The sequence below is a fragment of the Scyliorhinus canicula genome, chromosome 18 (assembly GCF_902713615.1).
Source record: "Scyliorhinus canicula chromosome 18, sScyCan1.1, whole genome shotgun sequence".
Classification (NCBI taxonomy): Eukaryota; Metazoa; Chordata; class Chondrichthyes; order Carcharhiniformes; family Scyliorhinidae; genus Scyliorhinus; species Scyliorhinus canicula.
Window position 1 is genome coordinate 48,170,609 of NC_052163.1, and position 13,970 is coordinate 48,184,578.

The window sequence follows — 13,970 nt, forward strand, 5'->3', positions numbered from 1 at the left end:
GCTCAGAAAATTCAGAAATGCTGGACTGCTCAGTTAATTCAATATTGAATTTACAGACTACCTCACACACTTGGAACTTGAGTTTGAATACTAGTATTGTCTATTTAACTTTTCAAAGTGGATAAAATAAAGACCATGTCTCGGAAAGTGAGAGAGAAAGCAGAAGATACCAAGGATTCTGCAGTGCTTCCCATGCAAACAGCACCATCTTCTAGCTGTTCCGGCAGTAATGGTGCATCTCTCATTGTGTGTGTTATTCAAATTAATACTGATCCCTTGGCCAAATCATTTGTGAAACTGCCTATGTGAAAACAAACATACGCAACTCATGGAAGAACATTTTGTTTCAACAATATCTTTCATATTATCGGGTTTTAAGGGTAAGAATTTAAAATTTGAGTCACTGGGGAACAAGGAACCAATCCAGGTCAGTGAAGTTCAGAATCAAGTGGGAAGTATGACTTGGAAATGATATAACATGAACAACAGATCTGAAATTTTTGAACATGGCGGTGAGAAATAGACATGAAGCCTGTGGAAGATCTGTATATCCCCTATTCTGAAAGTTACCAGTAAACAAATCTGTTTGTAAGTAAGTGCATCCCTTGAAATGGAAACTTTGTTTCCACTGCAAAGTCAAATACAAGGCCATACACTAGCCAATTTTCATGAATGTACTGCCACATTCTGCACTCTCAAGAGCTGGATATTATCGGGGAGGCGGTAGCTCTAGTGATATGCCACAAATCCAGGGAAACCACGCCTTGACCTGTCCTCCACATTCCCCACTGCTGGCAGAACGCCATGGTAGCAGCAAAGTGACAGGCACTCAAACCCTTACTTTACCTCCTTGTCTTTGACCCTCTGTTCCTATCGCACTCCTGCAGGCCCCATAACAATCAGTGTGCAGAAATGTTACCATGATGACACCACTGATCAGGATAAGTCAAAATATTGTAAGCTGCTAAAATGTTCAGCATTTTTTAAAAAGTGCTTGGTAATCAGAATTTATTTTCAGTCAGTTACTGTTATATGTTTACAGCTCTTAGGTTAAAAAAGGGATTATCGAAAGCAATTATGATGTGAAACAGTCAGTCAGACATATGTCGTACAGTGGACATGATTGACCTCAAAGTGCATGATACTATTCATTAATTGCAACAATTGTATCTTTGGCCAGCTCTATATACTAGCATATATCCTGGTGTGTCTAGCATTTAAACAACCACCCTATTATTACTGAACAGGTTGCAAGAGGTCTCCAATACTTCCACCCCCATAAACATTTCAATGAACATCTACTTTTCAAATCATGAGAACGAGTCAGTGAAAACCACACAGGAGGAAAAGATCTTGAATCTTTCATCAACTCTCTGACATTTTGCTTCAACAAATCAACGAAGAATCATAACAGGAGAGATTCTGGATTTTCTTCTTCATTTATTCATCTGCAGATTCAATTCAATTTTATTGTATGCTTAAGAAAGCACTCCTGTATCAAATGGCACACAATAATTAAAGGTATGGCTCTTCTGTAAATGAATTATCTTTACAAGGTCAACACCAGTGTTTATGGCCATTTCAAAAATGTTCACGGGGCAGCCTTTTGATTTCTTACGCATCTCCCATTGCTATACCTGATATTATAAATATTTAATGTAGGTTGGCAAAATTCTAGTTAAAAAATGCTGTTGAATTCTCCCATTTTTCAAGTTATACAGTTTACAGGTTAATTCAACATACTCAGATGCAGTGCAATAACGTTTTTCTTTTTAAAATCATCCCACCATATCTTTTCTCTTCCTCTGGAAGGTATTGAATCTTGTGGTGCCACTCCACAGATATTAGCAGTTCACCAGTGCCTTCATCAGCTGACTATTCTTTAATTTGAATGCTAACACAGGAGGCAAGAGTGAAGTTCAAAAGACCATTTTTACTCAATGCTTTGTTTTGCATCAGAGTCTCTCATTATTTAACTGACAGGGTCGAATGAAAATAATAGACACAAGAAGGACTAAGTGTTCCATTCCTCAGCATCGAAGAAGACTGAAATTCAATTCAAGCATAAAAATAATAATAAAAACACGAGCAGCAGTCCTTCAACGGGTCATTGCATCTGCTGAGTTAGTGGGACCCAGCTAGAAGAGATGGAATACAAGTAGTAAATACAAGAGTAGAACAGGTGGAGTGCAAAGCAGTTCATTGGGTTATGGAGGAAGGAGAAAAAAAAAATCAATTTAGTAACGCCTGCAAATCCGATGTGCTCGCACAAAGCTGACTACAGTGAAACATCTCCCACATAATAATCTGCCAATCAACCTCATCATAAATAGTGCAGCACAGAAAAAGGCCATGTGCTCCATCAAACCTGTGTTAGCTCTTTCAAAAGACAATCCAGTTAGACCTACTCCCCCACATTTCCTTGGTATCTGTGCAAACTATTTCTCTTTCAAGAATTTATCCAATTCCCCTTGAGGGCTACTACTGAATCTGCATCCACCATCCTATCAAGCAATGTATTCCAAATCATAAAAAATTCAACATGTTGCGTGCGGTTCTTTTAACAATCACGTAAAACTTTATCCTCTGGATACTGACCGATCAGCCAATGGAAATAGTTTGTTTATTTATTCATTAGTTACTCCTTTCAGAAAGAAGTGGGATTCTATATTCTAAATAAGAGTTTGTGTGTGCTGAATACATGCTGTTGGCAAGATTCTACATATTACTGGCAGCACAGAGCAGGAAGTTCATAAGCATTGAGGAGTTACCTAATATTTAGAAAACATTTGGTCCGATTTCCAACAGCAAAATAGTCAGCTGCGGTGAGTATCTCGATTCCATGTGGAAACGTACCCTGCAAAAGATGTAAATAAAACTAATTATCCTGTTTCATTCAAGAAATGACAATAAAAGATGCAGATTAACTGTTTTATGACACTTTTTATACAAGTTTTTAAAGAAACATACAGTACTCTTGACATTTGTTTTATTTTACCATTAATTGCAGTATGAAAACAAGGACATGCAAGGATATGAAAAGTATACTGAGTGTAGAGTCAATGTGGAATACCTTTTGCACAAAATAACGGGTCCAAATAAATGCAACTTAGAATAAAATAAAATTGACATTTTGTATATTGCTTTTTTTCCTTCTGGGGTCCCCTCTCCAAGAGATCTGGGATTTTCAAATCTTTAGTCATAAAACATTCAGAAAAGAAAGGGAAAGAGGCTACGAGGTAGTGAAAGAATGAAACGCTAATGTAAAGCAGAGGGATATTAAAACATTGCTTGGTTCACGAATACCATGTGAAGATTGAAACTGAAATAGGACGGATCTGTGCTCCCAATGTGACCACTGATCAAGTTCAACGTCTACAGAGATGAAAACATCATTTCACTATTTTCCCTCAAACCTTTGAAATGCGACAGCAGTAAAAATTTCAGGAGGAAGCTAAAACAACCATGAACCTCAAAAGCTCTAAAACTTAGTACAAAAACATAATATTGCTGATGCTGAAAATTGAAATATAAAAATAAACAAGAAAATGCTGAAAATACTCAGCAGGTTAAGCAACATCTGCGGGGAGAGAAATTGAGTGCGACTTCAGGTCAATGATCTTTCATCAGAACTCTGGCCAGGACCCCACCAGTGGGGTCAATAAGGATGCTGGTATCTCTACACTAATTTCATGCATTGGTTAGCAAACAAATTGTGTGGGATTTTTAGTTGTTCATGCCAGCGGGATCTTCTTGTTCCACCAAAGGCGCACCCCCGTCGCGAGTTTCCTGGTGGCGTAGGGTGGATTCAATGGCAAATCCCATCGAGAGCAGCAGGACCAGGGGATCCCCCATCATAGGCTAATGGTGGGCTGCCTCCCTACAGAGAAACACGCCGCGGGGAGGCCAGAGAATCTGACCCGTTGGGTCCCTATTGATCATCTTGGAGCAAACAGGAAGTCCACATCATGACTCCAGCCCACAATGTTTTGTAAGGGATGGTAGACAGAGACATGGTATCAACGGGTTTTCAGCATTGGCTATTTGGCAGCAAACCCCATCAATGAATTTTATATCCATCATTTCCAAGTTTGTAATTTGACAAACGCTTCGGTCCAAATGGAGCTCCTACCTTCTCAAAAGTCTTCCTGTATACCTTGAAATTCTTGTAACACATTTATCAATTGTTTACAACATTTAAGCTCAATATGGCATATATGTAAAAACGTACCTGTCTTCCAACGTTCTCCTGGAAAGCAGCCTGCAGTAAAAAGTATTAGAAAAACAATGGATATGACACCGCATCAAATCAGTCAAAATGAACATAGTTTAATACTGGAAATATACATCTCAGCACTTTCCGAACAGAATAAGAGTAAACAACAAGTTGATTAAGTTGAAGAATCTTGAGAGCAAACTAAGCCAATAGACTTAGGGAGTACAAAATGTGTAAATCTTTTAATCACAAACAGAAACTGTAATAAATTTTATATGCCTGGATATTTTTCACTTGAACTATCTCATTTGGACAGCCGACGCAAACACAATGGGCCAAACGGCCTCACTCTGTACTGTAACAAGACTGTGATAGCTGATCTGGAAGGCGAGAGCATTTAGAGATGCCAGGTTAGTCAGACATCTATGGATTCCCTGTGCCCATCCATTGGTATCGATATCTGCAGGTGGAGGTGGAAATACCTCTCTTTGACAATTTATTGATGCTGTTGCAACCTCCTATCCCCAAAGAAGCTCTGGTAGCAGCTCTAGCTGCTGAAATATGCAAATCACAAACGAACCATAATGTTGGAAGTTCGTCAGAAGTACACTAATCATAATTAATATTTCAATAACACTGCATGGGATAAAACATACCAGCGACTTTATGAGAAACTGTTCTTTGATTGGTTGCACCTTATAAATTGCAATTACCTACTTGTTCAGGCCCTAGTTTATCAAGGAGCATGGACAACTGTCTTTGCAAGCCCTAGGTCAACAAAGATGTAGACGCTGTTCTGTGTTAACTGATGCAAGGTCACCTGCAGTTATCATTTAGCACAGGTGCTGGCAAATGGGGAGACAGCAGTGATGAGCTGTGGCCTGAAAACTGGGTCTGATTGACGAGGCTGATACCACGGTACAGCAAATCGAAATAAAACACTAATAATGGACCTACGTTGGAAACCCTCAAACAGAAGGCTGGGCCGCTCTGCCACTTCCATCTTCCACTTGCAGCAAATCCTGTGCCAGTCTAAAACTTGTATTAAAATTTTGCTTTAAATAACATGAGAAAATATTTTATCAGAAAACATCACTGTAGAATATTAAGTATCCTCTTTTTATTGACCTACATTATATAGATGATGTAAATTATTAAAAAGTGTTATACAAGACCTTAATCTCCCCCTGAGTCTCATTGAGTACGGGCTTCCCTGCTGAGGGGTGGGGGCCCCATCAGCAGAGCTATGGACACTAAGGTCAGCCCGAGTGGGAGCAGAGTAGAGGGGTCCGGATTGGGACTGGTGTACAACGTGTAAATAGTTTCTTATACAATAAATAACCAGTTTATTTAAGCCACTTGTGTGGACTCCTCTGTGGATTCAGTAAAAAGCAAAGCGGCTCACATTGTGCTGGCAAGCAAAACATTCAAACTCGCAAATATGCGTTTTCCTAATTCCATTCTAATTTCATTCAGAGGTTTTTAGGACATTAATGATCAAAACCAAGTTAGTTACAATTCATAGAATCATAAAGTTTAAACGCAGAAGGAGGCCATTCGGCCCATCCAGAATGCACTGGTTCTTGGAAAGAGCACCCTGCTTATGCCCACGCCTCCATCCTATCCCCGTAACCCAACCTAACGTTTTAGACACAAAGGCGCAATTTATCATGGCCAATCCACCTAACCCACACATCTTTGGACTGTGGGAGGAAACGCACGTAGACACAGGAAGAAAGTGCAAAATCCACACAGACAGTCATCAGAGATCGGAATTCAACCCAGGTCCCTGGAGCTGAGAGGCAGCAGTGCTAACCACTGTGTAACCGTGCCGCCCTCAGACTCATAAGTAACTGTACTCCTATATTATGATTAGCCTTCTGCTGCAGAGCAAGCTTTTGCCTTGCATTTCCATTTTGTTTTTTTCTCCACATACTATCCTTATGCTTGTCAAAGCAAGGAGAAAATAAGAAGGAATAAAGTTGTTTTCATAGGAGAGTGGTTAGGGTGTGGAATGGACTGCCTGCTGTGATAGTGGAGTTGGACACTTTCGGAACTTTCAAGTGGTTATTGGATAGGCACATGGAGCACACCAGAATGACAGGGAGTGGGACAGCTTGATCTTGGTTTCGGACAATGCTCTGCACAACATTGAGGGCCGAAGGACCTGTTCTGTGCTGCACTGTTCTATGTTTATGTTCTATATTTCATTCAGCTGCACACAGCATGCAAGTTTATTTGAACTTGGCTGTAAAATTGATTATATTTTCTCCCTTTTATTAAAAATCTTTTCCGTTTCTATTCCTTCCAGTTTCAAAGTTATGTAGCCGTTCATTTTTGTTTATTATACAGTGCGAAAAGGTTTTTTTCCCACCACATTTACATATTATTGCCATCTGATAAGGCGGTCCTCCCCCAGCCCCCCTTTCCCTAACCCCCCCTCCTCCTGCCCACCCTGCTGATGTCCCCCTCTGGTCTGGCTAGGGGGGTGTTCCCCCTTCTCCTTGTTCCCCCCACATCCACCCCTTCTTTTTCTCCCTCCATTGACTTCAGCTGTTTCTTTTCTGTGGGGAGGGGGTTGCCTTCCTTCCCCCGCCCTCTGCGTAGTTTCCCTTTGTCCCTCTCAGGTTCTCAATCTTCTTTCCCTCCCTCCACACCCCTCAACACCCCTCCTCCCCCATGACGTTCCTCCTCGTCTTCTTTTCTTTTCCCTTCCTGCTCTTTCCAGTTTCCCTCTCTATTGGTTTTTGTTGGCCTTGAACAGGTCTTGGAACAGACTGACAAATTGCCCCCATGCAGTAAGGGAGCCTTCCTCCAACCCTCGGGGGGCGTATGTGATCTTCTCCAGTTGGAGAAATTCCGAAAGGTCAGCAAGCCAGTCTGCAGCTCATGTAAAATCTTTTTGTTTTTTAAATTTAGAGTACCGCATTTTTCTTTCCAATTAAAGGGAAATTTAGCGTGGCCAATTCACCCACCAGGCACATCTTTGGGTTATGGGGGTGAGACCCACACAGACACAGAGAGAATGTGAAAACTCCACACGGACAGTGACCCTGGGCCGGGATTGAAACCAGGTCCTTGGCACGTGATGCAACAGTGCTAACCACTGGGCCACCGTGTCACCCTTCTCCCATGTAGAATCTTACTATATTATCAACAGAGTAGAAATTGAGCAGCTTCATATTTTCCTGTATTTGGAGTCAAAATTATGTTATATCCAGGAATCCCCAAAGGGATGGAAGCATTAAAACTGTGCAAACTAGACCATTTGATAAACGATTAAAATAAATTGCCAACAGCCATAGCATGATGTACAATCAAACTTATGTACTTATAGATACACATATACTTGTATTGTTTTCAAGTTATCATTTAAAAGTGAAACAGGTGCTCAATTTGATTATGAGTCATGCTTTTCCAAGCATTAACTAAAGTAACCTGGGAAATCAGTTCAAAGAAACTTGGATTAGGAGATGAGTTTCATTAAGGTGGAGCTGAAACTACAACAGGCAACCAGTGGATTAACAGGATAAACTTGACCTGCAGTACTGCACCAGGAGAAAAATTGTACAAAATTAACCCTACATTTCAGGAGGAGTTTTATGGAATTCAACAAGCAAAACAATGAAATATCTTCTATGGTACAGAAATCAAAGTTGGAAATGCTCGAATAAACTTCTTGCTTTCGATTTGACACTACATTCTCCATTCCTACTTATATCAGGCAGCTGCAGAATGCCCCTACATGTTACTCGCCAGTATTCTGTGGCAAAATTGTTCTTATTTGAAAAAAAATGTGTCCATATGAAATTTCCCTGGGTGCTGCGTTAAGTATCCTATTGAAAGTAACTGAAGGCTGCTTCACAGCTTAGATTACACAAAGTCAGGGAGATAAGCCAGTTGGAAGCATGAGTTGGGCAGGGAGATGGGTTTAGAACCTCTACAATGAACATAACCATTAGATCGAGTTAGAAATCAGCCAACATCAGTTGTTTTCTCTAACATCTCAGCTTTAAAGTGATTTCAAACGGCTTAGGTTCTTCGAAATAATGTGCTTCAGAAACCAAAATCGCATATGATTTGACAGTGCAAGTTTGAATGGGAAGATGCCTTCAACTTAATGATGTCATTCAAATGATAGCGTTGTCCATAAAGCTTTTGAAAACCATTCAATGTCGTATAACGACAATCTGGCCAATTATGATCCATGGTGTAATGCAACATTCGGTTGTATTAATACACAATAAAATGAAATACAGTGAGAGGATATATATCATGGTTACCCTTTATCAACAGCAGGTAACATCATTTATGAAGGCCACGCTAACATAGTTTTTGCTAAATACTTACCGAGGCAGCCCTTCGGCAGTTAACATTCCGGTCAAATATTGCTGTTATTACCAAGGAACTAAAGAAGAGAAATTTAAAAAAATATATTGAATTAGATAATGTCTTTCCTTAAAGACGAGCTCCGTTTTTTTTTAATAAGTAGGGAACAATTATTTACAGGAATCACATGCAGCTCGCAACAAGATTATGCTTCAATGAAAAATAAAGTATTCCACCAGTATGCAATTCTTTTAAAATGCACATTAAACAATTTGGAAAAAAACAATACACCTTTGAGGCAATCACATCCAATAAGACGGATTTATAACTGCATATCACAAAATTCAAGCTGATTCTGTACAAGATTTGTATCCCCTCTTTAAAGAACCTCACTGCATAGATCCTTTTTTTAAAAAAATAATCTTTATTGTCACAAGTAGACTTACATTGCAATGAAGTTGTTGTGAAAAGCCCCTAGTCGCCACACTCCGGCACCTGTTCGGGTACACAGAGGGAGAATTCAGAATGTCCAATTCACCTAACACCTAGTCTTTCGGGACTAGTGGGAGGAAACCGGAGCACCTGGAGGAAACCCACGCAGACACGGGGAGCACGGGCAGACTCCGCACAGACAGTGGCCCAACCGGGAATCGAACCTGGGACCCTGGTGCTGTGAAGGCACAGTGCTACCGACAGTGCTACCATGCTGCCTGACCTCAAGAGTAAGGCAAATCACTGGCACCAATTCCAAACAATCTATCAAAGTCAGGTTAATTTTCAACATAAAGACAAAAGCAAAATAAAGGATGCCGGAAATCTGAAATAGAACATAAAATGCGCGAAATATTCAGCAAACCGGGCAACATCTGGGACGAGAGAACTGGAATTAATATTTCAGGTTGGTGAGCTTTCATCAAAACTGGAAAAAGTTACAGATATAACAGGTTTTAAGCAAGGACAGAAATGGAAAACTGGGGGGTTGAGGGATTGGGTCAGGGGCATAGTACAGAAGGAGGCCATTCAGCCCATCGAGTCTGCACTGGCTCTTGGAAAGAGCACCCAACTTCAGCCCACACCTCCACCCGATCCCAGTAACCCCAGCTAACATTTTTTGGACACTTAGCATGGCCAAGCCACCTAACCTGCACATCTTTAGACTGTGGGAGGAAACCGGAGCACCCGGAGGAAACCCACACAGACACGGGGAGAACGTACAGACTCTGTACAGACAGTAACCCAAAACAAGAATCGAGCCTGGGACCCTGGAGCTGTGAAGCAACTGTGCTAATCACTGAGAACATATGGGAACGTCTGATAGGGTGAAAAGCAGGAGATAAATGAAAAAAGCAATGACAGCACTCCGCAGAAAGAACTGGTAATGGGACAAATGAAGAACAAAATGGGGAGTCAGTTAGCTAGATGGCTGGCAGAGTGCTCAATGATGTCAATAGCATGAACTCAATCCCTATACCTCCTTGCCTTGCCCACTGCAGAGAGATGCCCGTCAAGCTATATAACCACTCCCTCGACCAAGGAGAGATGCCCAAGGTCCCTCATGGACTATGGCTAATTACCTATTACCAAGGAATCAAAAGCTAGGCGGACAGGAGGTGTAAATGGGAAAGACAGAATCATCACTAACAGCAGTTGGGGGAGGTGGTGGAGTAGTGGTACTGTCACAGTACTCATAATCCAGAAACCCAGGGTAATGTGCTGGGGACATAATTTCAAATTCCACCAGGGCAGATAGTGGAATTTGAATTCAATAAAAATCTGGAACTAAAAGTCTAATGATGACTGTGAAGCCAGTGTCAATTTTCATTTTTTTTTTAAATTCTCATCTGGTTCACTAATGTTCTTAAGGGAAGGAAATCTGTCATCCTTACCTGGTCAAGCCGACATGTGACTCCAGACCCACAGCAATGTGGTTGACTCTTAAATGTCCTCAGGGATGGGCAACAAATGTTGGCCCAGCCAGCGATGGCCAAATCCCATGAACAAATAAAGACCAAAAAAAAGCTGTCATTCAAAGAAATATGAAGGCAGAGTTTACGATGGGAAACTGTGAGGTTTACAAACTTACGATAGGTTGTAAAACACTCAATAGAAGTGTGAGGTGCTGTTCCTCAAGCTTCCATTATAACAATTAAAGAGGCTAAGGACAAAGCAGCCAGAATGGGAGCCTGCAGAGAATTAAAGTGACAGATGACCAGAAGGTTAGGCTCATGCGTGCCAACTAAATTGAGATGTTCTGCAAAGCGATCACACAATCAACATCTGATCTTCCAAAGTGACCACATTATGAGGAACGAATACAGATCACTAAATTGACAGAAGTACAAGTAAACTGGTATTTTATCTGGACCGAGTGTTTGGGATCTTCGGTGGTGTGGGGAGAGAAGTTAACAGGGAAGTTATTTCATCTCCTGTGCTTGCATGAGAAGAGAGGGAGTCTTGGGTTTACTGAGGAGTGAATCAGGGTGTCGCAGAGGGAATGGTCCCTTGGAATGCTGCAAGGGAAGGGGAGAGGAAGACGTGTTGGTGTGTTTTTCTCTTGCGGAGACGGTCATTGTCTGGCACATAAAGTGGCACATTTGTGCCATATTTTAGCCTAAGCCCAAGATCCTAAGATTGGAAATCCAGCATAAAATGGCCAGGAAACTGGAAATTGTTAAAACAGTATAGGGTGCCAAAAGAGTCACATATGTAGGTGGAAAGGGACTGGACAAGGGGAGAAAAATAGAACCAAGTTAGGAAGTTCTTTTGGCACGGACAAGTTGAAACAATGAGTTTACCTGGGCAATCCTGTGTGGGGATCTTGGTAAGTAGGTAATATGGGCAGGGCGGGGTCAGTGAATTTTGAGGGTGAAGATAAAGCCCCCTTTTCTCTGTTCAAGGCTCAACAAACTCCTTCTAGGTGAATCATCAATTTATGTGCACTTCAGGGGTTGGTTTAGCACAGGGCTAAAGAGCTGCCTTTAAAGCAGACCAAGGCAGGCCAGCAGCACGGTTGAATTCCCATACCAGCCTCCCCGAACAGGTGCCGGAATGTGGGGACTAGGGGCTTTTCACAGTAACTTAATTTGAAGCCTACTTGTGACAATAGGCGATTTTCATTTCAATTTTCATTTCTGTGTTTGAGCTGCACGCAGTAAAATACTTTTCATTGTACCTCGGCACACGTAACAATAAACCAATCCAATTCAAATTAATATAATGTATTCGCTAAATCACGAAGCACTTGGGCAGCATGGGCAGCACGGTAGCACAAGTGGACAGCACTGTGGCTTCACAGCGCCAGGGTCCCAGGTTTGATTCCCCGCTAGGTCACTGTCTGTGCGGAGTCTGCACATTCTCCCTTTGTCTGCGTGGGTTTCCTCCGGATGCTCCGGTTTCCTCCCACAGTCCAAAGATGTGCAGGTTAAGTGGATTGGCCATAATAAATTGCCCTTAGTGACCAAAACAAGGTTAGAAGGGGTTATTGGATTACGGGGATAGGGTGGAAGTGAGGGCTTAAGTGGGTCGGTGCTGACTCGATGGGCTGAATGGCCTCCTTCTGCATTGTATGTTCTATGTTCACTCGCTTTTATGTTTGGGGGTGCCTAAACAGATTGATTGATTGCTTTGCGGAATACCTCTGCTCAGTCTATAAACACGATCTCAAGCTTCTCTTTGCCTATCAAATTAATTTTCCATCTCACTCCCACTCTGACCTCACTTACAACTTTGGCTGACAACACTCTATCAAAGATGCACAGATCAAAGTCCCTGCCCCCATTATTTATTGTATGAAAGCTACACTGTTCTTGCCATCAACGCCTCTCTAGACACATCTTTTGCTTTGTATTTGTCCCATTCTCATCATATTTGCCAGACACCACTGTCCATTGTGTTATTTAATCTATTTTGCCTTCCATCCTATCACAGGCCATCCTTTTGGTTCTTACCCCTACCCCCATTCCTGCCCACCCAGCACCATTCCATGTCAGTGCATTTGCTTAAAATCTGTTACAGCCATTACACCTTCCAGTTCTGAAGAAAGGTCATCAACCTGGAAAATTAACTGTTGCTCTCCACAGATACTGCCACACCAGCAAAGCATTTCCAGCATTACCTGTTCTCATTCTTAATATTTACAGTTCTCATTATTGATATTTAATGTCACAAAACATTTTTTTTGCGGAATATGATACATATTTGATATTAAGAAATACTTATTTCTGTGGTTGAAGTTCCAACAATTAAATTCTAAAACATTTGAGTGCCTAAATAGAAAGGAATATTGTGCATCCAAAGTGTGGAACAGCCTGAAGTAAAAAGTCCAGAATGGAGAAGGTTAGAAACTTGTTACATGGGGGTGAATTGTGTTTCTTGGCGGGATGCAAAAGGTCAACCCGGAACTGTGCAGTTCATCGACTTACACATGCCGAACAAAGCATATTGTGGCCAATTAGAGGCCAACCAGCAGGAGGCCGGCAAACTAGGTGAGGGAAGGGTGGGCTACGGAACCAATTGGTCATTGGGGAGGATCATCCAGCGACAGAGGGGCTGAACTGTAAGTCCGCCATGGCCACACATTTAAAGCCATCCTAACTGGAGTTGGTGGCAGCTGCTGGAGAAATCCACATGTGCAGTAATCAGTGCAGAGACACAAGACTGTTCTGAAGCCACTGAAGTCCAAAGATCTGCAGGTTGGTGGATTGGCCATGCTTCATTGTCTCTTAAGTGTCCAAAGATATGCAGGTTAGGTGGGACAGGGCATGGGATTGGGCCTAGGTATGGTACTCTTTGGGGGTCAATGCAGACTCGATGGGCCAAATGGCCTCCTTCTGCACTGGAAGAATTCTATGGATTCATAGAAGTATTGGAGAAATAAGAGGTTAGAGCGTGCCATTCCATTTGTGACTATTATGCCAGCAATGTCTCATTCACAGCTCTTGCCAGGGATGAAAGAACGTCTGTGTGCTCCTGTCCCATTCTCCTTTTGAATGAGTAGTCTTCAGAGATTCATTCTTCACCCTTTAACTATCCAGGAGTCCCTCAATGGAGAGGAATCTCAACTTGTTCCTTCTCCAGCTTTACATCTGCAACACATAATAGAGGAAGGACAGATAACAGCGGCCACACCAAGGATAGTTCAACAGTGACTCTCTGTGAATCCTACTCCAAGCTGTGAGTGATCAGCTCAGTGGGGAGAAGGAGAGAGGAGTGGTAATTCTCATGCCTGCAGAGAAGACCACCATGTCAGACCAAAGAAGCCAGGATAGAAATCTTATCAATGATGGACCAGGTGGATGTAGATGTCTGATTGGGGTTATGAATCATCTCTTGAACAGGCATTTCTCATCTCTCAGAAGCCAGCTATCCAAAGGTTCTGGTGAGCAAAACAATGCTGGCGGCTGGGAGTGTCTACTTATGTACAAAT

The 13,970-nt window shown here is 41.8% G+C and overlaps 1 protein-coding gene across 1 annotated transcript in view; it reads right to left on the bottom strand.

The window, feature by feature from the left end:
* tbcd (tubulin folding cofactor D) overlaps positions 1-13,970 on the bottom strand; it is a 345,114-nt gene that overhangs the window by 181,501 nt on the left and 149,643 nt on the right. The window contains exons 15-17 of the mRNA XM_038777737.1: positions 8,567-8,624; positions 4,232-4,261; positions 2,772-2,857 (exon numbers count right to left, since the gene is read on the bottom strand). Of these exons, the coding sequence (XP_038633665.1) occupies positions 2,772-2,857; positions 4,232-4,261; positions 8,567-8,624 (174 nt within the window). The remainder of the gene's footprint in view (positions 1-2,771; positions 2,858-4,231; positions 4,262-8,566; positions 8,625-13,970) is intronic.